A 27,740-nucleotide genomic window follows, 5' to 3' on the forward strand; every position below is an offset into this window, starting at 1 on the left:
CTAGCACGGCTGCTACCCTGAAACTAGATATTCCTTGGGAGTTTCCCATTCTGACCAAACCCACCATGAAAGATTAGAGAGGTAGCGGTACTAAACTGTATTCAAACCACCATGGCCTCTGCCAATCCCAGAGATACAAAGGTGCTTCATGCTTTAAGAAAACCCTACTGGTTAGTTATGAGTTAGTAGTGTGTCCTCTATATCGTTCCTTGCACTGGTTGACTACTGTCCTCACAACTCACACACATACAGCAACCGTAGCCACCTCGCCTTCTCTTGTCATCCAGGTAGCAGAGGGAAAACTTCTGGCTGACAAATATTTAATCAGAAATATCAGTATAATATTAACATGGGGATGCTCCCATTAACTCAGTAATTATAACTGGCTCCTCAAGTAAAAAACTCCAGGCCCCAAGTGTTTATTATCCAAAGATATGGCTGTGGTTGAGTTGAGAGAGCACGCTGAGGCTATGTGCCACAGTCTCCCACCATTTCATGGAAATGGAAGTTTATTGATTAGTACCAATGCTGAAAATTTGAGGCTGCAAATGCAAAATAAAAATATTTAAGGTAACTTTTATTAACTCAATAGATGGATAGTCATCTATTCAGTTAATAAACAAGGAAGGATTAAATAATTTAAGTTTAATGTCTCTAAGAAATAAGCTTTCCTGTAATTGCTTTGCCAACACCTTCTATTTCAGTTTGTAGCAAATTTTCCCTGCCAATTGAAAAGCTCCCTGGAAGTGGGCTTTCTAATGAAGATTGTGCATGATAACACTTGTATGGATGACCATATAAGGTTGACTAGCACTGGAAAATGCTGCAGATTGAGGTAAGTGGTGTGTGTTATAATTTCTTTAGCAAAATAATTATACAACCCACAGCACTACAGAGAAGAGGAGGAGGGGACAAATAGAGTCTCTGCCTGGGAAGAGGTAGAGGGTGGAAGTCCTTGACTTCCATCACTCACCCCTCTTCCAGACACATCCCCCGCTCCTCCTAGTTCCTCGGGGAATCGCATGAACCAGAACACGACTAATTCCAGAGGAACTCTGGCCCTGCACTTTATTATGAGTATCCGGCGTCGGCTAGAGCCCGAGACTCTGATCCTGTCATTCTCCTCCGCCGAGGCAGGTGAAATGCTCAGGGGCCACACCACGGGCTGGGCTCTGTAGACTTGCACACTCGTGACACGCCGGTGGGTCGGCGCTGTGGGAAGAGCAGCTGGGACTAGTTCCCTGCGAGCTGCCCGGCCAGCCCCGGAGTTAATGAAGCGCCCGCGCCGATCTGGGTCTCCGGGTCAGTCCCTTGCCCCTCCATCGTTATTTCACTTCCCAGGGGGTAACCCCCTAGCTGGGTTTGCGGCAGGGGCGTTTCTCTGCCCCTGTCCCGGGCAGCTGGCCGAGGAGGCGCGGCGAGGCGAGGCGAGGCGAGGCGAGGCTCGCTCCGCCGAGTCTGTTGGCAGCTTGGCCCAGCTGCTGCAGGGGGCGAGGGGCGGCTCCGCGCCGCCCGGGACCCGCGGTCCCCCCGCGCCCGGCGGCAGCTCTGCCCAGGCCAGCCGCCGGAGGGGGCGGACGCGGGGAGGGTCTGTCTCCCTAGATGAGGGCAGGAAACACCCCCTCCCGCCCGGGGGCCCAACCGGAAACCTGCCTTGCTCTGAATCAACGAGCCTGTGTCTCCCCGGCCCCGGCACCTGCTCGCGGCACCCGTGCGGACGCCGGGACCCCGCAGCGCTGTCGGGCGCCGCTCGCTCGGCCCGTGCGCCCCGGACCCGCCTGGGTCACAGCCGCTGGCTCCGCCGGGCGCTTCGGCTGCTTGTTCGCCCCGCCGAGCTTTCCCCGCCATGGGGCAGCAGCCGCGCCGGGCCGGCAGTGGGCGAGGCGGCGGGAGCCCCCGGTAAGCGGGGGAGACCGGGGGTTGCGGAGGCTGCGGGCTGCCCAGCAGCGGTGCCCGGGGAGAGAGACCGGCTGCACGCCGGGGCGGAGGGTGATTCCTGCCCACGGCCGTTCGCGGCGGGCTGGGTGTTAATCCTGGCCGGCCTGGTGAACAGCCATGCAGATGCTGTTAACGTCAAGTCCAGCTGTTCTGGGGGCCCGGCCGTGCCGGCTCGTCACAGGCGAGCTGCCCGGCTCGGGTCGCTCCGCACTGGGGGGCTCCCGGCGCCGATCGGGAACGCGCCGCTGTGGGAGTGACGCGGGGAGGTGGATTGAATCCTGCAGCCCCCAGCCCGAGCCCGGCGCCCGCGCTCCAAGCGCGGAACCGGACCCGAAAGCTCTGGGGAGGAGGGGTGGGGGGCCGGGCAAAGGGATCCGGGTTTTGTCCTGCCTTCTTGGGGAAACTGTCAGCACAAACTGAGGGCGCTTTTCGCTGCGCCGCTTGATTGCAGGGATGGGAGCACAACCCCAGCGGTCTAATGCGCTTTGTGTGTTCGGGGCTGCATTAGGCGGGGACGTCAGATCCTGAAATTCCCTCTCATAGGTCGAACCGCGCGTTGGTGTGAGAGTGGCGGGGGGGAAGCCTGTGGTTTGGTTCCCGGGCCGGAGCGCACGTCGCGCCAGAAGCAAACGGCGGATCCGGACCGGCCAAAGCGCCTCCCGACTGGAGCCATCACCATCGCCGGCAGAGCCACCCGGGGCCGCAAACAGGAAAGTATCGATTGCTCCCCCGATTTCGAGTGAAGCGAATAATCCCCTGCCGCCTCCTTAGACCTTCCTTGAGAATCCGAGACCAGACTTGCCATTGTGATGGGTCTTGGAGCGGAGCTCAGGGTCCTTCCCCTGCTTCTGGACGGCAAAAAATCCTGTTCAACGCAAGGAAGTTGAATCGCGCTTAGCGTTGGGTAGAATCCAGCGGGGGGAGATACCCGGGACAAGACTGATCGTTTCATCCTCAGGAACTACCCTTCCTCCCGGCAGCACCTTTGATCAGCCGGCTGTGGATATTATACTTGCTTCCAGATTTACTTATTTTTTAAAAGTTAGCTTGGTGGCTGTTTGCTTTTTTTTTTTTTTTTTGCTTTTTTTCTTTCTTTTTTCTTGGAAAGAGTCGTACCCCTGGACTAGTGTCGGAGACGCGGCTTCCCTTTGCAATGGGATTGCAGATTTCTTAGCTGTGTTGTGGTCGCGCTAAGTTCTCGACTTGCCCTCCACCCTCAAGTTTCCATATATGAAATGGGAAATCGAGGGCTGTTCGGCGCCCTTTGTTACCTGATGTTCAATGCACCCCTGCTGTTCATAGTGAACGGTAAGTCGCAAACTTTCGCAATCTTCCCATAGCGAATCGCCACCCCAAACACAGCTTGTTAGAAAGGGAGCCGGTAGAAGAGCGCGGGGCGAAGTCTAAGGTGGCCGGGAAGAGCTCGGGGGACCGTGTGTTTGACTCGGTAAAACGTTATTCTACTTCTGTTCCCAGCAGAGAACAACCTGTGTTATATTATCAGATCCGATCAATCAAATCCTTGTTCCTGTCACCGATCACTGTTGAGCGCAATAGACGTAACGGGCTTGCACCTTTGTGTTGTAAGAACTTTACTGTTTGTGCAGCGTACGTGGTGGGGGGGGGGGTTGTTATACAGAAGAGGAAAAGGAGGTGAGGCGAGGGCAATTCGGGTGGTCACTGGGGGGTAGTTCTCTGAAGCCGGGAGGCACACGGCAAGCGGCAGGGTCCGCAGCCTGCCTGCGCCGGGCTGCAAGCGCTAGCTGGCTGTTTGGAGGAGAGCGATCTGAAACGTGCAGAGGTGTTGGCTGTCGATTTGTGTGGCAGATTTTCGGCCCAGGGAATCTGAACATCGGTTTCCTCCTTTTCCGAGAGGCGCTTTTCTGTCAAACACTCCCCAGGCTTGTCTCCGTGGGCGCTGGCGTGGATGCACCGGTAGGTGCCCAGGCTGCGGGGGGAGGAGAACCGAGCTCGGTCTTCAGCCCTGAAAGGCGGGACGCTCTTTTACCCGACAGCGTTTAGCCCTCGAGTGAAAGCAGATCAGATTACGACGAACCGGACTGATTTTGTCTCTTAATCTCTCCTGTTAACCAGCCCTTGTAATTCTATCTTCTCCTCCCAGCTGCATTTACTGAAGTTCCCAAAGATGTGACTGTTAGGGAGGGAGATGATATTGAGATGCCTTGTGCTTTTCGGGCCAGCGGATCCACCTCTTACTCCTTGGAAATCCAGTGGTGGTACCTTAAAGAACCAGCCAGAGAACTTGCCCATGAATTAGCCATCAGTGCCCCCGGCAGCAGAAGCAAGGTAACAAAGTGCCACGGAAACATACATATTCATTAAGTGCAACTTGCTCAGAGAGTGCTTAAAATAAAGCTAGCGGACACTGCCGGTGACAGGAGCGTCCCCTGTTACATCCCGTGAAGTAGGTAGTTATCCCCTGGTATCCTAAACTCTCCCCTGGAATGGGGGAGTGGAGGAGAGACTAGAAATTGGTGATCATGCGCCCCCAAAAATCCGACAGCACGTTGGGGATTGTAAACATGTTGTTCAAGAATGATAAATATCTGTCTCACGGCAAGCCCCATCGTTAAGCTTTAACCGGGTTTACTGTATTACATTACAAAGCGGGGATAAACAGGAGGCAACTGCGAAACTGAGCCAGTCTGAACCGAGCTGGAAATCACTACGAACAAACGCGGGAGCGGTTGATGAAACAAGATGAGCTCCTCTCTGTAGATGATTAACGAGAGCAGATGGAGGAGAGAGGGAGAGGCTCCTAGCTGGAGATCCTGCAGGACAATTCTGCGGATCTATTTACATACTCAAATGAAGTGATTAACAGGCGTTAAGGAAAGCAGGGTAAATCTTGTGTATTCTGTCTCAACCCACAGTCGGCCTCTTGGCTTCAATATAGGCTCTAGTCTTAATGTCTAGGCTACGTTTCCCTATCACCCAGTTTATTCTGCAGCCCAGATCTTGGCGCAACACCCTGTATTGGCAGCGAAATGCTGCCCAGTATATAAACCAGGTTAAACAGCAGAGGAGAAGTCTTGAGCAAGCGTTCCAAGGTGTGTCTTTCTAAAGTACACAACATCTGACCTTTTCCTACCACAGAGCCATTAAGCCTGATGATCCTCCCTGAGGAGCCCCTCATGCCTACACCAGGTCCTATCTATATGGCAGGCTTGTTTTCCTGCAAGGCTCCAATATAGGTGCAAAGCATAAAGACTCCGAACTAATGTGATGCCGTCTGGCTGTAATGTAAAGTCTGTTGTCAGAGAGGGAAATAAATCGCTTGGATTTAAATGTCTTCTTTAACCTTATATAAAACTGCGAGCTGCTTTTACAATAAATGGTGACAGGGCATGCCCAGAAAATGACTATCTCCTTGGGAGGCGCATTAGAGAGATCAGAAGCATCATTTCCTTTTACAGTGAAGTTGATTGTAACAAGGAAATAATTCGATCCAAAAACTGATGAGCTGCATCTGATCTTGTGCTGTTTAGGGACTTCATCCCTGCACTAAAGCAATTCAGAATCTGGCTTCCCTGAGCCATTTCCATGCGCAGCTCTGCACTACCATAGAAAACAAGCACTCCTGTCTAAAATAGCTATTTCAAATGTAATTGGTCTTTTTACAATTACCATTGCTCCGTTTATACAAGGAGCAAATATTCTTCTGCAGACATATATCCCTTAGCAACTTTTACTACAGGCATCCAGTAAGCCCACTTACATTTTTCCAAAGCAATCCTGTTCCTTGAGCGCCAATTGATTAAATCAAATCCAAATTCTCCCCATAGTCACACACAATCAGTTCAAGTTATGAAAGTTGCACTGAAGATCTGTCTGCCCTACCTCTGTTTAGCTGGGGACTTAGGTGCTTATAATAATGTTAATATGCTTTAGGAGTCTAGTCTAACATGTTTCCTTCTCTGCTTTTTTAGGTAACAAATAAGGATGCAACTAAAATCAGCGTAAGTGCAGATCAAACAGAGTGATGCACAATTTCTGTATGTCCATGCTGGTTTTGTAACACCCCAGCACATGATTTCAGCCAGTTTAACCCTCTAGAGCAACAGAAATGGCGGAGCACGGTGGGCATGTGCATATCTTCCTCTCCTTGGTGTGCCATATCGCCATCAAAATGTTACCATCTGTTGCTATTTTAACTGTGGAGTTTTTTACTTGCAAATCCAGGCAAGAGGTATTTGTTTTTTCTCCTCTTCTTTGATCTCACCTGGAAAGTACTGGAGGTCCGGTCAAGTGATAATTCTACTTTTCATGTGGCTGCTGCCTCCACTACTGAAAACCCACTCCCCCCAGCAAGGTCAAATTTCTTTATAGCACATTATATCCAAGTGTTGTTGATTTGGGGCCCGATCCAGTCACTGATTTCACTGGGAGCATGGGCAGGCCCATTTATTTGTTTGGTTTTAATCCCATCACTGTCACTTTTCTATGTCCATCTGTGCAGGCTAGTGGAAGTAAGAAAAGCCTGCTAGGGAAGGTAGAGAGAATCTTGCAGAGATTAAACCCTGCAGTTAGGAGTAGAGATAGGATGAGATCTTTAATTCACTCAGGCTAATAGTCCCACTGAAATTAAAGGCAATCAGTAAAGCCAGCAGAATTTGATCCTTCATCATGTGTGTATAATGGGGATATCTCAGGGTAGAAGGCACTAGGTAATGGCTAGAGTGTCAGACTTCGGGATGGTGTGGGCAGTCTGGCCATTACATATGAAGGTATTTGGGTATTTTGTGTTGGATTGGGGGTAGGGAGAGATGCGTTAGTTAAGGTCTGTATTTTTAGAAGGGAGGGGAAGGTTAGTGGCTGGGTGGTTTATGTTCCACTTTGTGGGGGGTAAGACAGAGGAAATGCATTGTTTTTAGCAAGTGAGGTGTTGGAGTTGGGAGGATTAAGTGGCTGTGTTTCATTTTGGGGGAAGATTACTACTCAGATTTATTTTTAGAAAGGCAATTGGAGGATTAGTGGCTGACTGTTGGTTTTAGATGGGAGATGCCTTCAGTTTTGGAAGGGGATGAGGGCAGGATTAGTGGCTTTTTAATAATAAATGTAGAAAGAAGATGACATGTTTAATGTATGAACCTTGGGAAGAGGGAGGGACAGGATTAGTGGCTGGTGATTTGAGTGCTGTGAAGAGGTGCATTCAGTTTGGAAAAGAAGAACTGGAATTGGTGGCTGGGTTTTGGACTTTGATGGGGGAAATGCAGTGCTTACAGTATTTATGGAAGATAATGGGGTAGGAGCAATGGTTGTGTTTGATTTCTGGGAGGGAAGGAAAGAGATGCATTTACTTTCGGAGCTGAGGGTGTATGAGTGCCATGGGTGGGTGCACTGTTGAGTCCTTGTTGGGAAGTGGTGAATTCGGTAGTTTGGTGCTTGACTAGAGTTATGCATCACTTACTGCATTTAATTTTGGAAGGGCTGGGATAGGTTCAGTGACTTGGTAATTTGGGGGAGGGAGTCATTTATTTTAAGGAGGAGCTGGAAGGTTGGATTACAGAAGGAGAGAGATTTGATTTTGGAGAGCAGCTGGGGTGGTCTCAGATGCTATGTGTTTGCTTATTGGAGGGGAGATCCTCTAAATTCTTAGAGGTGGTGAAGCAGGCTGGAGAGGAGGTGCATTAATTTCTGGGAGGAGCAGGCTTGGGGCTGGGGCAAGAGGGAAAGGTGCATGGGGCAGGGGGAGGTGCATTGGAGCAGACTGGGGGAGGAGATCGGGGAGGTGCATTGGGGTAGACTCCGGGGCAGAGGGAGGTACACTGGGGCAGGCTCCAGGAGGAGATCAGATGGGAGGTGCATTGGGGCAGGCTCGGGAAGGAGATTGGGGGAGGTGCATTGGGGCAAGCTGGTTGCCTGGGGGAGGTGCATTGGGGCAGGCTCGGGGGCAGGGAAAGGTGCATTGGGGCAGGCTCGGGGAGGAGATTGGGAGGAGGTGCATTGGGGCAGGTTTGGGGGCAGAGGGAGGAGCACTGGGGCAGTCTCAGGGAGGCGATAAGGGGGGAGGTGCATTGGGGCAGGCTCGGGGAGGAGATTGGGGGAGGTGCATTGAGGTAGGCTGGGGGGTGGGGCGTGCATTGGGGCAGGCTCGGGGAGGAGATCAGAGGGGAGGTGCACTGGGGCCGGGGGCAGGTGCATTGGGGCAGGCTCGGGGAGGAGATTGGGGGAGGTGCATTGAGGTAGGCTGGGGGGTGGGGCGTGCATTGGGGCAGGCTCGGGAAGGAGATCAGAGGGGAAGTGCACTGGGGCCGGAGGCAGGTGCATTGGGGCAGGCTCGGGAAGGAGATCAGAGGCGAACTGCACTGGGGCAGGCTCGGGGAGGAGAATCGGAGGAGAGGCGCACTGGGGCAGGCTCCGGGAGGAGATCGGAGGGGAAGTGCACTGGGGCCGGGGGCAGGTGCATTGGGGTAGGCTCAGGGGGGAGATCAGAGGGGAGGTGCATTGGGGTAGGCTCGGGGAAGAGATCAGAGGGGAGGTGCATTGGGGCAGGCTCGGGGAGGTGCACTGGGGCCCGGGGCAGGTGCACTGGGGCAGGCTGGGGGAGGAGATCGGAGGGGAGGCGCATTGGGGCCGGGGGCAGGTGCATTGGGGCAGGCTCGGGAAGGAGATTGGGGGAAGTGCATTGAAGTAGGCTGGGGGTTGGGGCGTGCATTGGGGCAGGTAAAGGGAGGAGATCGGAGGGGAGGTGCACTGCGGCCGGGGGCAGGTGCACTGGGGCAGGCTGGGGGAGGAGATCGGAGGGGAGGCGCACTGGGGCAGGCTCGGGGAGGAGATCGGAGGGGAGGTGCACTGGGGCCGGGGGCAGGTGCATTGGGGTAGGCTCGGAGGGGAGGTGCATTGGGGCAGGCTCGGGGAGGAGATCGGAGGGGAGGTGCACTGGGGCCGGGGGCAGGTGCATTGGGGCAGGCTCGGGGAAGAGATCGAAGGGAAGTGCACTGGGGCCGGAGGCAGGTGCATTGGGGCAGGCTCGGGGAGGAGATTGGGGGAGGTGCATTGAGGTAGGCTGGGGGGTGGGGCGTGCACTGGGGCAGGCAAGGGGAGGAGATCAGACGGGAGATGCATTGAGGTAGGCTGGGGGGTGGGGCGTGCATTGGGGCAGGCAAGGGGAGGAGATCAGACGGGAGATGCATTGAGGTAGGCTGGGGGGTGGGGCGTGCAATGGGGCAGGCGGGGGAGGAGATCGGAGGGGAGGCGCCCTGGGGCAGGCTCGGGGGAGGGCCCTGGCACCGGGGCAGGCTGCTGGCCGCCGGCGGGGCTGCGCGGGGCAGTGACCGGCCGCGGGCTGTGGTCTCTTGCAGACGGTGCGGGTCCAGGGCAATGACATCTCGCACCGGCTGCGGCTGTCCGGCGTGCGGCGGCAGGACGAGGGCGTGTACGAGTGCCGGGTGTCGGACTACAGCGACGACGAGACCCAGGAGCACAAAGCCCAGGCGCTGCTGCGGGTCCTGTCCCGCTTCGCCCCGCCCGACATGCAGGCGGCCGAGGCGGTGTCGCACATCCAGAGCAGCGGGCCGCGCAAGTACAGCCCGGCCGGCAGGGCCACCGCCGAGCCCGGCCTGGAGAAGCGCCTGCTGCCGCCCCAGGGGGCCGGGGCCGGGGCCGCCTCCTCGCCCGCCGCTTCCACCACCGCGGCGTCCTCCTCGGCCTCGCCGCCTCCCGGCAAGGCCGCCATCCTCCGCCAGCAGCACGGATCAGGTAGGTGCCCTGCGGGCTCGGGGAGCGCAGTGGGAGCGCAGCGACACCCAGCGGGGCGCGGGCGGAGGTGCAAGGCGCCGAGCGAGGCTCCGTGTTCTGCAGGGAGGAACAACGGGCCCCTGCCATACAGTGAGCCCAGGGGTGTTAGTAGTATTGGGAGGCTCTTCGGGCTCAGCCCCTTCCCCCCCCTTCTGAGTCAGCGTGGCCCCCGGCCAAAATCCTCTAAGCAAAAGGGATTTGGGAGCTAAGAGAACAGGCCTCTAGTGGGGAGCCCTAGAGGAATGGGTTGCAAATGGGGGATTTTGAGGATTAGGGTTTGTTTGTTTGTGGAGTACATAGGTTTCCTTTCCAACTGGTATCAGCAAATTGTATCTGCTAGTAAAGGGAAAAAAGTCCATTACTGGCCCCGGTATTGCACATTCTTTCCGCCTAGTCATTGTAGCTACCAGAGAGTTTCCTGGCCTCCACTATGGATGGTTTTTGTTTTTGTTTTTCGATTCAACATGTAATAAACATTTACCTTTTACTTCAATGGATGTTTCAGTTGTCTTTAAAGGCTTATCATGGATCTATCTTTCCATAGATAAAAGTAGACATAAATTGTATTGGTTTCAGAGGAACAGCCGTGTTAGTCTGTATTCGCAAAAAGAAAAGGAGTACTTGTGGCACCTTAGAGACTAACCAATTTATTTGAGCATGAGCTTTCGTGAGCTACAGCTCACTTCATCAGATGTTTACCGTGGAAACTGCAGCAGACTTTATATACACACAGAAATCATGAAACAATACCTCCTCCCACCCCACTGTCCTGCTGGTAATAGCTTATCTAAAGTGATCAACAGGTGGGCCATTTCCAGCACAAATCCAGGTTTTCTCACCCTCCACCCCCCCCCCCCCCCCAGAAAACCTGGATTTGTGCTGGAAATGGCCCACCTGTTGATCACTTTAGATAAGCTATTACCAGCAGGACAGTGGGGTGGGAGGAGGTATTGTTTCATGATTTCTGTGTGTATATAAAGTCTGCTGCAGTTTCCACGGTAAACATCTGATGAAGTGAGCTGTAGCTCACGAAAGCTCATGCTCAAATAAATTGGTTAGTCTCTAAGGTGCCACAAGTACTCCATAAATTGTATTGAAAGTAATGGATTAAAATGGGGGTGGCAATTGTGTCTGAATTGAAGGACAGACCATTTAATATCCTAATACAACCTTTACATGTGGGAGTGGTAGAATGGACCAAGTGGCAATAAAGCACTTCAGATTCTCTGTCATGGCAACATTATAAATAGTTTAAAATTGTTGCTTTTATTAAAATATATTAGTGCAGACCAGCAGTAGAAAGAAAGGTAATTAAGGGAGTAAAAACTAAGGTTCCAATTCTGCAAATAGTTAAGTATGTGAGTAAATTTATTTATATATTTAAGTGTTGAAAGGATCAAGTTTTAAGGCTCAATCCTGCACTATTTTAAAGTCAGTGAGTGTTTTGTGGGGAACTCCACTGGGAGTAGGATAGAAACCAGAGCTTTTTATGGAGGTATAAACTATACAATGTTACATTTTCAAAGTAATTTTCTACATCTGTGCTTTTTCTTTTTCTTTTGTTTTGGTTTTGAGTGGTAACAACATTCATAAAGTAAACTGTTACAATTTTTCTATAGAGGTCTTAAAGCCTCAATGCTACATGTTGACCTCTATGGGCAAGCCCTTGATCCCACATAGAACGGTATGCAGAATTAGGACAGAAGAAAGCTAAATGTCAGCTGCTGTACAATGATTCTATATTTTAGCTTTTAGCATTCAAAGTGATTACATTACCATTTCTTTTAACAAAACTTGTAAATACAAACACTGAGAAGCCTTTCTAAGCTAAGTTAATTTCTTTCATCACAGTAATTATTACTGTATAATGGCTCAATCCTGCTCTCATTGAGGTCAGTTGTAAAATTCCATTTACTTTAATGGTAGCAGGATCTGGCCCTTTTTGTTCTGCATTGTGAAGACTGTCAAGATATTCAGCATTATTCTGGCTGTGTTTGGTTCATGTGTTGGCCACTATCTTTTACATAATGTAGAGCAAGTAATCATGCCTCTATATATGGAAGATGACATATGGATAGTTGAGCATGCTCAGAAAAAGAATTGAGGTTACCTCACAGGAGAGGGCTTTTGGAGAGAGACTCATCTTTAAATGGAAATATACACCTTTCTTTATTCCCATTTACGCTCTTGCATCAAATATTTACAGGCTTTGGATCAGATAATTGAAACCAGGCATGTCAGCTGTTACTATCCAGGAACTGTATGTAGCTCACAGATAAACTGTCTTCTGTGATTTTTACCTATCTCTGTTCTTTGCACAGTCAAACATCATCCTGTGAAATCTGGGTTTTGTTTTGTACCCTCTGAAAGAGTATTGTGTACTGTTTTGTTGACTAGTCACTTGGGCTAGTGAGGATGGCATGCCATCTGTCTAATAGTGACTTTTCAAGACAAATGAAAAAGTTCTGTCTTAAACCTTTTTGTGTGCACTATTGGTTGTAGATACTCCCATGGCTGACAGTGACACCAGGGAATTACACTAGAACAATAGAATACCTGTGAGCCATTCTTTTCCATTAAACATGTAGATTGTCATTTTAGCAGCCAGAATTGGCTTTGCATGTTGTTTTCACGTCTTCCCCTTCCCCCTGTTGATCTAAGTTTAACAGATATGTGGAGGATTAAAAAGTCTTGTGATGCCAGTGTTTCATTACTGACACAAGGAAGGGTCTTGCTATATAAAAGAGGTCTCATTTAGGATATGTACTGTTATGCAACCTGCCCATCTAAGTCAACACTTGCATAGTTCATAAGCCCTGATAAAACAGTCTGCTCAAACTGTAATTGGCACAGTGCCGCCTTAACAGATGTGCATGAGTGTGTGCAGCCAAGAGAGCACGTTAGCAGTGTCTGTTAGGGCAAGATCTGCTGCCTAGATTATCTAAATTGCTGTCTAGCCTGAGTTTTACATGCCTGTTGTTAGGGGATGTGTCACTGCTACATCATTCCTAGACTGGATTAATTTCCAAAAATAAAACACAACTGCTTCAGCCAGATATGGAGACACTGGGCTCATTTAAATCAAGTGAAAGATGGTGGAATGCAGAAAAGCATCTTGTCCTGTCAGGGAGAGTCTCCATTTGGACACCCTTACAAAATAGGCTAAACCAAGATTTGCTGTTGTGACATCCTCTTTGCACAGGCTAGCATCAATGAACACTGCCACACAACGGCATACAAGTTGGTTACCTTTCAGGAAGAAAGTTGAGGTGGTTCTGTAGAGCTTGGGTAGTTGCTAGTTGTCATAGTGCTTATTTAATACGGTGTGCAGGAGCCATTGCTTGTGTCTACCTGCAGATAATACATTGTGTTTTATATTCTGTGCTTGTGTCTTGTGACGATAATGGGCTTTTCCTCCACTTGACTCGAGTCATTTTTACTTTGGTCTGTTACCGTTTCCATAGTTTTGCACAGGTAGGATCAGCGTAGAATTATTCTGATAATAAAATGCCGGTATGGGAAGGAGATCCACTATACCGCTCAAGGGATTAGTAACATGAAGACTTGGACCACCAAGTTGCTCTTTCTAATGCATTCCAGATTGATAGTGACTGAAAGTTATTGCCATCTGATGGCTATTTGGTGGCCTTTGTGAAACAAACTGGTGGTTGCTGTCCAGATTCTAGGGAACTGGTGTCCGCATCCTAAAAACTACAGTTGCAGCTGATGCCATTTTTGCTGTAGAGAGACACAGATTTGAATGGAGCGGTCCCTCCTTCTCAGAACTAAGGCACAGGGGCAAGGTGCTTTAGGAGAAGGTGACATTACCAGTACTAGTGTTTTGCCCATTTTTGTGGAAAAATAGAAAAGTCTTCACTCTAGGGCTCTTACTTGGACATGAGCTTGCACAAACACTAACATCTCTTTAAATGTGTTGAAAGAAACAGTCAGCATCACCCTGCAAGGCGTCTAATAATTAATATTTTAATGGCTGGGGTTTAGGAGATATTTTGACTGAGGTAGTTAGGCTTTTTTCATAAATAATGGCTTCTCTTTCTTTGTCTTGCTCTCAGAAAAGAAGCCTTATTTTGAGTTGACCCACTCATGGCAGTTTCTTGTTTAGCTCTTCACTGAATAGGGCTGACAGTCCAAGTCAAACCTCTACGATCAGAGGTGAATGAGCCCCTAAGACACTAAATCCTGTGCTGGCTTACAGAGGCTCAGTATGAGTCAATAGCTGTGGAAATACAGGGTATCTGTAGCACCAGTGGGAAAAGCATCTGACAACTCACGTTGCTAGGCTCTAACTCCCCATGCACACTGCAGATTTGTCTGAGGGTATGTGGTAGCTTTTCACAAGGGAAACTAGAAGAGGAAAGTGAGTATGCATCCCACAAAGAAGGGCTGTTCCATATGCAGAAGTACAAATGCTCTAGGTACCATTGATTGTTGGTGTAGGAGCTGAGCAGCAGTAACTGGAGATCTATTTGCCTGCATTCCTGCCTGAGCTAAATTCCAAAATGAATAGCTAAACCCAAAGTTAGCGAGAGGGTATGTAAAGTTTTACGCTATGACCTTGCCACCTCATTTCTACACAGCTCTAGATCTGAAGCTGGTGAGTGATGCAATAGGCAATGCATCCAGAAGGGCTGTGCATATCTTTTTGTTTGGGAAGCCTTCTCACTGTGCCCCTACTACCTTCTCGTCCAACTACACACTTGCCTTTCTGGCTCTCCAGTCTGTTCAGCATTCAGTGTGCTGTGGGATATCTTGTTAGCACAGTAGTAATCCCAATTTATTGGAGAATGCGAGATTGGGACCCTTAATGGGTAAGACAGCAGGTGAGGATATGGCATAACATGGTAGAAGCATCAAGAGGCAGTAGAGGAAGTGTACAGACCATCAAGAAAGGTGTGAACTGAATAAAAGGAAACTGCACAGGGAAGGGAGCAAATCCCACTAAATATGAACTCAATAAGACATCTGTTAAAAGTGGTAATATAGGTCACTGTCTTGCAAACCCTATTGCCTGAGTGGATCCATGGGCTTTCATGCAACTACTCATCTAAGTAAGGGTTCCCATTACTGGGCCCATATTAATAACCTGTAAAGCAATAATTAATTATCAATATATGCTTCTTAAATAAAATGTTATTGACCAAACATACTGAATGGATTTTGATGGAAAGTAGTCCATTTACCATAAATAATACAGTACCTATTGTAGAAAATATTTTACAACAAGAAAAACATGCGTGGTCACGGTTGGCTCTCTGGGAATATTGCCCTTTATTAAAGGAAATGCAAAGTGTGACAGTTGAGTGGCAGAAGTCAATCCTTCCATTGTAGCATTAACTATCTGTCCCACATATCTATTCCGTTTAGCAAAATTACACACCGTCTTATGTTGTTCTGGGTTTTGTAAATCACACTGATGGCACTATATAAATAATGTATGCCCAGTTATTTGCACTTTAAAAATGTGCACAACATCATTAGTAGAATGTTTGTAATGCCATAAGCCCCAAAACATTTCTAGTTATAAAAGACCTAATCCTACTCCTCATATATTATGTGGGGTTTTGTCATTAAATAAAAGCGGAAATGGTCCCAAACACAGGGTATATATTTGCAATCAGTTTTTAAGACGAGCTCCTGTTTATTTCAGTGGGCTGTTCAGTGTAAAAGTTGACGACATGATATGGACTACTGTTTGCTGGATAATTTGGGACTCCTCCTGTTCCCAGTGCAAAAAGAGTTTTCCCAGTAGTTTCAGTGTAGTGGTATAGGGCTTCCTGTGTACGATACTCCAGCAGTTTTAATTATAGGGTCAATTGCTGCCCTCAAATGTGCTTGCAGGGCTCTTCAGTGGGAGTCCCATGCAGGCATTCAAAGACAAAAACGTGGTCCTTTTTATCTTCTAATTGATTTTAAAGTGGATTAGATGTGGCTATTATAGACATTTTCTAAAGGATACGTAGTTCCATTTGACAGACCCAGATCTAAATGGGAAATCCATACTATGGGGGCTGTAGCAGGGGTGCTGGAACAATGTTTAGAGTGGGGGTGCTAATGGTGGAAACCATGTATTTGGTATTACTACTTCAAGCAAGAGGGGTGTGGTAGCACCCCAAGCTTCCCTACTTCCAGCATCACTGGCCTGTAGTTCGAAATAGCATGTAGTGCAAACTTCTGATCAGCTTTGTAAAGATAGAAGAGAACAAATCCAACGTTGTTGTAAAATTGTTGCATAATATGTCAAATATTAGCGTGTCAAATAGAAGATTATCTGTAATATTTAAACTAATATATAAAACAACAGAGCTGTGATCTAATGAGATTTAGAGAGATTATTGCTTGCCTGCCATAAAGGTGGATTATCTAAAGTATTTAAATCAATATGGAAATTGTTACTTAGGCTGTAAGTAAGGCAAGCCCTACTACTAAGATTACCTTTGGTAATAGCCATGTTGTAATACTTGGGGGTCATCTGTATGAGCCCCAAAATACAAAGAAGACCAAAATTAAACTCAATTTAAAAAATAAAAGTTAAACTAGAACTGTCAAATAAAATCAGGCTGAACAAGTATAACAACATGCAGAGCATTAAAGTTTTCAGACGTGCATCTGTGTTTGACTTTATTGTACTGAAGTAGCATTTAATGGTCCTATGTGTATCACGGCCCCATTATCTAGGGATTCTACATTTGTCTATAAAACTGTACAGTACAAGAAAGACCCTGCCCCAAAGAGTCTACAGTCTAAATAGACAAGGCCGACAAAAGGTGGAAGGGAGTAAAGATCAAGTGATTTGCCCAAGCTGTGGCATAGCTAGAAGTTGAACCCATGCTTCCTGAATTTCAGTCCACTGCCTTAACAAGACAAACCTTACACTCTGATTAAGTGACAGACACATATAATCTACATATTTATCTCCTGAAAGACAAGTCGGTTGCATTGTCTGCACAACAGTCTTGTAAAGAATGTCTAAAAGGGGCTGCCCATAAGCTATGTAACACATTATGGGGTAGGTGGGTCCTTCGTTTTGCATGTTTCAGTGTTACAAGGGGGTAATCACCAAAAATGTGTCCCATAATTTATGGATTGCCCCAAATATGTGCCTATGTACTGGCTTTGGGGCAGATTTTAGATGAACCTGTGCTTTGAACATAGATTACAAATAGGAGCTTCAGAATTCCCTTTTATTTGCTTGATCTTTAGTCACAAAGTTCTGAAGCAGAAGCCTTTAAATAAAATAAACAAAGATAAGAATGTGGAACAAAAAGCTATTCTTCATTATGCTTGAAATGCTCGGAAGTACACTGCAAAACTCGAGCCTGAATGCAGAGATGGATTGTTCATAGTAGGGAAGCAAATGAGTGCAAAAAAAAAGCCTTTTCTGGCTGATGCTAAAGAAATCCCTGTTTGTGCCTTCTCTGTTGGAGCATATGTTCTGAGATAACATAGCCAATGAAAGCGCCTAATTCTGTACTCGTTGTGCATGCAGAACTCCCAGCCCCATTGGAGGGGAGTGCATATATGTAGACAGGCCTTGAGCTGGGATGGGCCGTGGAGCCACAAAGTTTGGATCAGAGAATCCACTAAGGTGAGAAGACGACGTGAGAGGACATTAGCGCCTGCTATGGGGACTGCAGAAGGCGTGTTGTCAGAGCAGGGAAGTTAGAGTGCTATAAGCACTTAGATTTGTTGTGATAGCCCTTTGTTGTGGTTTGTTGGAAGCCCTTTGTTCAGATTGGATTTGGGCTCAGTTTGAGACTGGAACTGGGGACAAAAACTACAGCTTGGGTCTAAAGCTCTGCTTTAGAGTTTAGTCAGGCTCGGGCTGGTCTGATGCATGTTAGTCCAAAGAGTTTCCAGTGGAGCTAATTTACCTTTATGCATCAGTTTGTCAAACAGTAACTTGGAAAGGCAAACCTTGTAACTTTTTATATGGCTCAGTTTCCCCACTCTCCCAGCTCCCCAATGTCTGCACCTGGTGCTTTCAGTGAGATCACACTCCACATTCCAAGAGGCTGACTATTGCCATTGCACAATGTAAATGAAATCTTGGTCATATAGCCTTTTTCCTATACATGAAGTACGATATCAAGATACACTGGGCATAAATGAAATCAGAATAAGCTCCTAAATGTCACTGAGTGATAAAAGTGCAAAAGGAATTTCTCATTAAATACACATTGCTAATGTTTTAAAAGCTAGGCATATTAAGGATTCTCTTGGTTTCCAGTAGGGACAAGTGAGGTCAAGTGCTTTTTTGTAATGTGATATTGATTAGTTCATAGACTGGACAAAAGTAAGAACTCTGTTGCAATGTCTTCAGCACAAACGAGTTAGGCCAGGCTAATTATTGTGAAAAATATTATTTATTTAATTAGCTCTCACCTGCAATGCAAAAGTATACTAGCCTATGCCAGACTAGAACAAAGAAAGCTAGACGTTTATTTATATATTTTAAAGTATGTGTAAATTGTAATAAAGAAAAAGTATTAGAAAAGCAATGGAAACTGGGCTCCAGTTTCTTTTTAAATGTTTGGAGAGCCTTATCTATTGTGGACTACATTTTCAAAGAGCTTTCTAAATTGCATTTGCATCAATACTGCTTGCCCATGTATCCATTTATGAGTGAAAAATGGTCATTTGGAGGTCGAAAACTATGTGCCTAAATGTCTGTCTGTGTACCCCAGCATATGAGTTGCATGGTTTCTGTGCATGCAAACAAGAACACTTTGCAAATTTTGAAGGTACATGTCCGGTGGTTGTTTTGCAAAATCAGTCTCTAATGTGTAGAAGTTGTTCACAATCAGTACTTCTTGCAAGAGAAGCTGGTAATAGATAGTTGAGGACTCCAGTATACTGGTATAGCGTTAATGTATTCATTTTTACGGGGTGGATTGTATTGTAATATTTAGTATTGTTTTCCCCTAATCTTTAAAGTAGTACACTTAAAATACTTTTATAACACCAGCACTGGGAGCCAAGAATGCAATAACCAAACCTAGTTATAAAGAGGATTATTATAGTGGGGTTTGTAGTTAAAAAGCAAAAGTATGACAGCATTTGCTAGAAAATGAGTCTGATAATAGTCCTATAAAGACAGTAGTTTGTCTTTACTTACCAGTCTGAGAGGACTGTGTTAGTAATAAGATGGCTTGATTATAGGTTTTAATTTAGCTCTTTTAAAGCAGTGAGTATTGTGACAGGTTCACAACTGCTATTTACTATGTGTTGTTAAAATTAGATAATGGCAAAGCAATTCTATGTGTCAGTAATAAAATGGGGGTGTCAGCAAAATAGTATTATTTGTCACAACAGCAGTTAACAACCAAGTATTTTGTGTTGCTAGGCTGTCATCAGTTGGGAGGCAATTGTGTTAACAGGAAAGTAGAGCAGTTTGACAGAACAGCAACTGTGTTCTGTGGAGAAGCTGGTGTGTTTGCAATACAGAGCTTATTGTGACGCAGTCGGAGAAAAGAAATTTAGTTATGATGTCAAGTGGTTACAATAACTTGCTGAGGCCTGCCCATATATTTGCATAGATTAGTGGTATGAAGCAGAATGTTCTTTTTGAATGTGCTAATGACAGGTGTTAACCTCAAGACTAATTGTGACAGGATTAACAATTAATTTGATGCCATCTTATATCTATCATATTAGTCAATTTTCAGACATACTCTAGCTTAGTTTAACTAAAACACATTTTACTTGCCTTGTAGATATAAAAAAGCTGTGTGCTTCCAAGTGCTTCTAATCTGAATCCTATTGGTTTTTTGTTTTTGTTTTTACTTCTTTCCATTTCACATAAAAAGATGGCATTCACTGTTATCCCTCTGCCTACACTTTTTCCCTAGCAAGTGTCTTGTTGGCTGTTTTTGTAAAAATTGTATTTCATAGCTCTCAATGGAAAGTGGTACAGCTACTTTCTTTTAATCCAGAAGAGGATGGTGGCTGTCCTTTTTGTCAGATTCACCAATGGAAAGTGTGTGCATACGCACAGGTGCACACATAAACTTTTATGAATGTATGTATGTATAGACAGAGGGAGGGTGATCTCTTCTTCCTAGAGACTGAGGTTCACAGCTCTTAAAATATTTACTTTTCCCATGTAGACTGGGGCCTGAGATTTCAAGACTGCTCCTGAACCTCACTCTGTCTTATTCATGTAAAGTACTCTGCTAACACACCTAATACTTATTCTTTGACCTATGGAAGGGAGATAGTTATTGTCTGGAAAATCCCAAAGTAAAAGTACATTGACTTCAGTAATTCAGAAACTTCCAGATTTAAATGCCGATTAACAACATATAGGGATTTCTCCTGTGAAGTCAAAGCTACTTCACTGACAAGTGTTGGACCTATGAATGGTAAAACCTTGTTTGCTACCTAAGGCCCCACTCCTGTAAACACTTAATACAGGGCATAGTGTTTACTACTAGCTTACTAAAGTGAAGTTAAATTGTCATCTTTTGCAGTTTTGTTGTAAGCCTTACAATAGTTGGTGTTTCTCTTGAAGTCCAGCTCCTAGAGTCATCTGAACACATAAATATCCCAGCTTTCACTTTAAAAATAGTGTCTAGCTGTCATGGTTGCAGAGGAAAGTTTGAAAATGTGGCCCGAGTGCACTCTAAAAACCAGAAAGCAAGTAAAACCCCCCAAATGTACTGTTTATACAAAATCTCATTTTTAAATCGAAAAGAAAAGGAGTACTTGTGGCACCTTAGAGACTAACCAATTTATTTGAGCATAAGCTTTCGTGAGCTACAGCTCACTTCATCGGATGCATTCAGTGGAAAATGTCGAAGATCTTTTTATATACACACAAAGCATGACAAAATACCTCCTCCCACCCCATTCTCCTGCTGGTAATAGCTTATCTTAAAGTGACCACTCTCCTTACAATGTGTATGATAATCAAGGTGGGCCATTTCCAGCACAAATCCAGGGTTTAACAAGAACGGGGGGGCGGGGGGGGAGGAAAAAACAAGGGGAAATAGGTTACCTTGCATAATGACTTAGCCACTCCCAGTCTCTATTCAAGCCTAAGTTAATTGTAACCAATTTGCAAATGAATTCCAATTCAACAGTTTCTCCCTGGAGTCTGGATTTGAAGTTTGTTTGTTGTAATATAGCAACTTTCATGTCTGTAATCACGTGACCAGAGAGATTGAAGTGTTCTCCAACTGGTTTATGAACGTTATAATTCTTGACATCTGATTTGTGTCCATTTATTCTTTTACGTAGAGACTGTCCAGTTTGACCAATGTACATGGCAGAGGGGCATTGCTGGCACATGATGGCATATATCACATTGGTGGATGTGCAGGTGAACGAGCCTCTGATAGTGTGGCTGATGTTATTAGGCCCTGTGATGGTGTCCCCTGAATAGATATGTGGGCACAGTTGGCAATGGGCTTTGTTGCAAGGATAGGTTCCTGGGTTAGTGGTTCTGTTGTGTGGTATGTTGTTGCTGGTGAGTATTTGCTTCAGGTTGGGGGGCTGTCTGTAGGCAAGGACTGGCCTGTCTCCCAGGATTTGTGAGAGTGTTGGGTCATCCTTCAGGATAGGTTGTAGATCCTTAATAATGCGTTAGAGGGGTTTTAGTTGGGGGCTGAAGGTGACGGCTAGTGGCGTTCTGTTATTTTCCTTGTTAGGCCTGTCCTGTAGTAGGTGACTTCTGGGAACTCTTCTGGCTCTATCAATCTGTTTCTTCACTTCCTCAGGTGGGTATTGTAGTGTAAGAATGCTTGATAGAGATCTTGTAAGTGTTTGTCTCTGTCTGAGGGGTTGGAGCAAATGCGGTTGTATCGCAGATCTTGGCTGTAGACGATGGATCATGTGGTGTGGTCAGGGTGAAAGCTGGAGGCATGTAGGTAGGAATAGCGGTCAGTAGGTTTCCAGTATAGGGTGGTGTTTATGTGACTATCGTTTATTAGCACTGTAGTGTCCAGGAAGTGGATCTCTTGTGTGGACTGGACCAGGCTGAGGTTGATGGTGGGATGGAAATTGTTGAAATCATGGTGGAATTCCTCAAGGGCTTCTTTTCCATGGGTCCAGATGATGAAGATGTCATCAATATAGCGCAAGTAGAGTAGGGGCGTTAGGGGACGGGGGGGGGGAAAGGGGGTGAGAAAACCTGGATTTGTGCTGGAAATGGCCCAACTTGATTATCATACACATTGTAAGGAGAGTGATCACTTTAGATAAGCTATTACCCATAGGAGAGTGGGGTGGGAGGAGGTATTTTTTCATGCTTTGTGTGTATAAAAAGATCTTCTACACTTCCCACAGTATGCATCCGATGAAGTGAGCTGTAGCTCATGAAAGCTTATGCTCAAATAAATTGGTTAGTCTCTAAGGTGCCACAAGTCCTCCTTTTCTTTTTGCGAATACAGACTAACACGGCTGTTACTCTGAAACCTACCATTTTTAAATCAATCTCTTAATTTTGGGGTGCTGGCTCATTATTTTTGGATGTTTGGAGTTGGCGCTATAGCAACGTGACTATTCACAGAAGGAAGCACTAAGCCTAGTAGTAAAGTGTTTGCAGACTGGGTCCTAATTTCTTAACATTTTAACAACTACTAATGTGGTAATTTATTCTCTTATATCTTTTAAAGCTTATTAGCTGAAGATCAATCTTTCACTAATCTCACTAGTCTTTCCTTTTAAAAAGAATAGTGTATTTTATCCCACATTATCAAAGCTCCAGGGGGAAAATTAATGACATTATTGTTCTGTTAGCATCCTAGGCATACTGCTATAGGAAATTCTATAACTGGCGCACATTCACAGCAATATATTCTTATCTGATTTTTGGTGTCTTGGTTCCACATCATGGAGACTTGCTCACGGACACCAGAGCAGCAATCTATTCTATTAATTTACCATGACGAAGAACCTGACTGCAGACCCCAGAAGCGGAACTGTATTAGTTTATTTAAATTCAGACTGGTATAATAGTATTCTGGCTGTGCAAACAAATTCTCTGCCAGCAAAACGTTGTAATGCTTTAGAAAATAAACATTGAAGGAGCAGCCCAACATTGCTTCATGGCACAAGCTCACAGATTTCCCCCATTGCCTCTCTCCTCTCCTCCCCACCTAATCTGTTTATATACTTCTAATGCATCCATAACGGTAGTATTTAGCTCATAGTGATGCCCCATATTTAAGGCTGTGAATCTGTCACAGAGGTCATGGATTCCATGATTTTCCCTGACTTCCGTGACTTCTGCAGCAGCTGGTGGGAAGGGGCTCAGGGCTAGGGGCAGGGGATTGGAGGAGGGGGCACTTACCTGGGGTTGGGGGGCCTCCCTGCAGCTCTTAGGTGGCGGACGGGCTGGGGGGGGTCTCTGTGCCGTGTGCTGCTGGCACCTGCTGGCCCCGACCCCGCAGCTCCCATTGGCTGCGGTTCCAGGCCCATGGGAGCTATGGCAGCCAGCGCTTCTGGCGGGAGCAGCAGAGGAGCCCCTGCCTTCTTCACCTAGGAGCTGCAGGGATGCAAAGCCAGATAGGGAATCCCGCCAACCCTCCCTCCCACAGCACCAGTCTTTTATCATGAAAGATGAACTTACAAATGTAGAACTATGTACAAAAAAAACCCTGCATTCAAAAATAAAACAATGTAAAACTTTAGAGCCTACAAATCCACTCAGTCCTACTTCTTGTTCAGCCAATTGCTCAGACAAACGAGTTTGTTTACATTTGCAGAAGATAATGCTGCCCGCTTCTTGTTTACAATGCCACTTGAAAGTGAAAACAGGTGTTTGCCTGGCACTCTTGTAGCTAGTGTAGCAAGATATTTACATGCCAGATGTACTAAAGATTCATATGTTCCTTAATACTTCAGCCACCATTCCAGGGGACACGCGTTCATGCTGATGACGGATTCTGCTTGATAACCATCCAAAGCAGTGTAGACCGACGCTTGTTCATTTTCATCATCCTGAGTCAGATGCCACCAGCAGAAGGTTGATTTTCTTTTTTGATGGTTCGGGTTCTGTAGTTTCCACATCAGAGTGTTGCTCTCTTAAGACTTCTGAAAGCATGCTCCACACCTCGTCCCTCTCAGATTTTGGAAGGCACTTCAGATTCTTAAATCTTGGGTCGAGTGTTGGAGCTATCTTTAGAAATTTCACGTTGGTATCTTCTTTTCATTTTGTCAAATTTGCAGTGAAAGTGTCTTAAAATGAACATGTGCTGGGTCATTATCAGAGACTGCTATAACATGAAATATATGGCAGAATGTGGGTAAAACAGAGCAGGAGACATACAATTCTTCCCCAGGGAGTTCAGTCACAAATTTAAGCAATGCATTTTTTTTTTAACAAGCGTCATCAGCACGAAAGCATGTTCTCTGGAATGACGGCCGAAGCATGTGAGGCATATGAATCTTTAGTGCATCTGGCACATAAATATCTTGCGATGCCAGCTACAACAGTGTCATGTGAATGTCTCTTCTCACTTTCAGGTGACATTGTAATTAAGAAGTGGGCAGCCTTATCTCCCATAAATGTAAACAAACATATTTCTCTTAGCGATTGGCTGAACAAGAAGTAGGACTGAGTGGACTTGTAGACGCTAAAGTTTTACATTGTTTTGTTTTTGAGTGCAGTTATGTAACAAAAACCCCTGCATTTGTAACTTGCACTTTCATGATAGAGATTGCACTATAGTACTTGTCTGAGGTGAATTGAAAAATATTATTTCTTTTGTTTATCATTTTTACAGTGCAAATATTTGTAATAAAAATAATATAAAGTGAGCACTTTACACTTTGTATTGTGCGTTGTAATTGAAATATATTTGAAAATGTAGAAAAACATCCAAAATATTTAATAAATTTCAGTTGGTATTCTATTGTTTAACAGTGTGATTAATCGCGATTAATTTTTTTGAGTTAATCGCATGAGTTAACTGCAATTAATCAATAGGCCTACTAAAAATAGCTGTGACTAAAATGTAGCCTTATCCATATTTCATATAAAAGCAAAGCATTCATCAAGACACCAACATCTTCCACCTGCTGAAGGAGCAAACAAAATAAAAAGTCAACTGCTTCACAGATCTAATTTTTTTTTACAAAAATATGATTTCTCACCAGTGTTGAACATATACCTTGTTCAGCCCTATACACAATCTCTGCAAAACCTTCTGTATCCTCTCTAATCAACCTCACCCCCCATATTTTTCCCTAACCCAGCACCATAGTACTGTGACGGGTGAACCTCAAAATGCTTTTTTAGATAAATACTGAATAGTCCAGATGCTATTTCAAACCTTATCTGACGTGTCAGAATCTTTGGGTCTGTGCAATTGGGCTGGAAATATCATTAGAATAATTTTTCTTGTATTTTTCCATTACAACTAGAGGATTGACATGATTAATAAGTACAGTGAGGCTATGCTCACATGCTCAAATAGATCTGGAGTAAGTTGAGGGGGGATCTGGGTGTGATTGAGGAGACTTAAGATGATGATGGAATTTTGTAAGATCTCCCAGGACTGTTGGCAAATAAAACTAACTTCCATTTCTGCAAGGAGTTTGAGGTATAAATGTGTGGGCAGGTGGGAGGGGCATGGGGGATGGACTTTTTACTCTTTCAGGAATCCACAAAAACAGGAAATAAGAATATCCTTCACCCAAACATATATGAGGGTCTGCGGTGACCTGGTAAACCACAGCAATAGGCAGAAGACGGGAGAGAGAAGGACCACCGCTCGCATCCTCTTTCGCAGCTGCATAGTATTGTAAATCCAGTCTGATGTGAAGTAGCTTTCTCAAGACACCATAATCATGGAAGGAGAGTTAAAATTCTAAGTCATAAGCAGAAGTGTGCAATGGGTGAAAAACTCATTACCATCACTACTTCATGCTTCATCCCATGTGGCTCAATGTGAATGCATCCCATTCAGTGGTTTAAGAACGTGTGGGAGGACAGCATCCTATCAGCCAAATCTAGGCCCTGATTCTGCTTCTAGCTGCACGGTGGCGCTTATCTAGGATGTGCAGGGTCCAACTGTGCAGAGCCAGCTGGAAGTCAGGACTTTAAACTAGTGGAGTGCAGAGAGTTTAGTAGCCTTGCATGAAGCTTCATGTTACCAAAGGCTGGGAATAATTTTGTGACAATGGAGCACCTACTTCTAACTAGTGGTGTACGAGGATTTGGCTGGAAGATTGCATTAAGTTAATGAGTGATGTAGAAAAATCCCTCGGCACCACCACACTGAAAATGTTGTGCTTGCCAAGCAGTAGTAAAGCTGGGATACCAGCTGTGGGGCTGGAACTTTCAAAGACTCAGTGATAGTAAAGCAATACTGTGCTAATGTCAGTGTACATATATAAAGATGGAATTAGAGTGTATTCAGCTTACAGAATTACTTCTCAAACTGCAAAGTCATTCAAATGTAGTGTAGCCCATTACTGTGTGGCGTAATAATTTAATTAAAGGGATCATGTCAAGTTAAAATGTATGGGCTTCATTTTTCTTTTCATTTACACTGGTGTGAAACTGGAGTACTTCCAGTCATTTCAGTAGACTTACTCCAGATTTATATTAGAGTAAGAAAACAAAATCAGAGCCATTGTATTTGTTTTTATTACTAATAACATTTTAAATCCATCAGAATGAAATAATTGTTCATAACTAGTTCACTTTCCTCATTGATGCTGTTCATCTAACTTTTGCATTTCACTCAACTTGGACACTGAAACTAGACTGAACAATTTAATTTTGGATTCTAATGCATTATGCTGTTATGTCTCGGTTTCCAACATTTCAATGGAATATTCAGACTCCTAAATAAAACCCTCCATGCTGCCGTTTAAAAATAATTAACATTGATAGTTAACAACTTATAATCATTTATATCTGTATTAATTACAATAGCACCTACAGGTTCCAGCCAGGGTCAGGACCTCACTGTTCTGGTAATGACAATCCTATAATAAGACAGACCCAGCCCAAAAAAGAGAAGAGGAAGGATGAGAGGAAGAATATTTGGTTCTGAATTTTTTGACTCTGTTTTGTTTGTGAGAGTGCTTGTAGTGGTGTTGGATTGACACCCTGGAAAATGAAGGCCTCTGTTTCTCTGAGTCTACAGCATAGGTACATAAGTGACTGAGGTGCAAGTTCCCCACTAATGTGTCTCAAGCATGGCCTGCAGTGGCTGCTTCTGGGGTGAAAGAATAATTCAGTCTCCACAATCCATTCAGTCCTTAACCTCTTCAACAGTGAGTGCTGTTGACATGTACTGTGTGCAGGGAAATAACACGAGAGGGCTCCACGCTTGTGAAATTAGAGAGAACTTTTTACAGAGATGCTGCAACTGCAGCTAGCGTTCAATACGTGCACATAGACTAACTTCCTGGTGCCTCCTGCAATCTGTGCCCCTTCCTACAAATTCCATGCAGTTTGCTGCATCTTTCCATTCAGTAATGTTTGTTGCCTCTTCTGTGCAAGCATTTGCTGACTTGCTGGGACCAGAGGTTTCCAGTATGTAGCCCACCCATGGGAAACAGCCTTTACTGGCGGCCCACTGTGGCCTGTTAGGCCTCATAGTTCTTCCAATATAGTGGTCTTTGAACCAGTCATCTTGTTTTTGTTATTGTTGTTGGTGGGGGACTTGTTTCTGCCCTGTTGCTGCTTTTATTCTGTTGGTCCTCTGTATTTCTGTCATGCCAGCACATGGCTGAGGCTCGTTATAAATCCTCCTGGTCTTGGTCTTGGCCCTGTCTGGGTGTGCCAGCTGTCTGCTGCTACTCTGTAGTTGTCTTGGGTTTCATCTCCACTGCTGTACTGAATCTGTAGCTACCTCATACGATGCATATCCCACTATTATCTTTTGCCATTGCCTTGTGTGGCTCTTTGATGGTTGGACCCAGCTCTGCTTGTCTGTGTGTAATGGCCTCAGATCCTTGGTTCTATTGTTGTAGCAGGCTGCTGCTTAGCTTGGCATTCTCTTAAGAGCTTCTTGTCCTGGCAGTTGTTCCTCTGCTGGGCTGCCCCTCATAGGAAGCCCTGT

The 27,740-nt window shown here is 45.7% G+C and overlaps 1 protein-coding gene across 3 annotated transcripts in view; it reads left to right on the plus strand.

Annotated features, from left to right (window-relative positions):
- Positions 1 to 1,570: 1,570 nt before the first annotated feature.
- VSTM2B (V-set and transmembrane domain containing 2B) overlaps positions 1,571 to 27,740 on the plus strand; it is a 33,702-nt gene continuing 7,532 nt past the window's right edge. Inside the window, exons 1-5 of one of the 3 annotated variants that reach the window (XM_073307764.2) lie at positions 1,571 to 1,899; positions 2,482 to 3,246; positions 4,061 to 4,245; positions 5,889 to 5,918; positions 9,264 to 9,660. In XM_073307764.2, the coding sequence (XP_073163865.2) occupies positions 3,174 to 3,246; positions 4,061 to 4,245; positions 5,889 to 5,918; positions 9,264 to 9,660 (685 nt within the window). In that variant the 5' untranslated portion in view covers positions 1,571 to 1,899; positions 2,482 to 3,173. Of the gene's footprint in view, positions 1,900 to 2,203; positions 3,247 to 3,291; positions 3,386 to 4,060; positions 4,246 to 5,888; positions 5,919 to 9,263; positions 9,661 to 27,740 lie in introns of those variants that run through there. The other 2 variants (XM_073307765.2, XM_073307766.2) reach the window with 2 other exon arrangements.

The sequence above is a fragment of the Lepidochelys kempii genome, chromosome 12 (assembly GCF_965140285.1).
Source record: "Lepidochelys kempii isolate rLepKem1 chromosome 12, rLepKem1.hap1, whole genome shotgun sequence".
In the NCBI taxonomy this organism is placed as follows: domain Eukaryota; kingdom Metazoa; phylum Chordata; order Testudines; family Cheloniidae; genus Lepidochelys; species Lepidochelys kempii.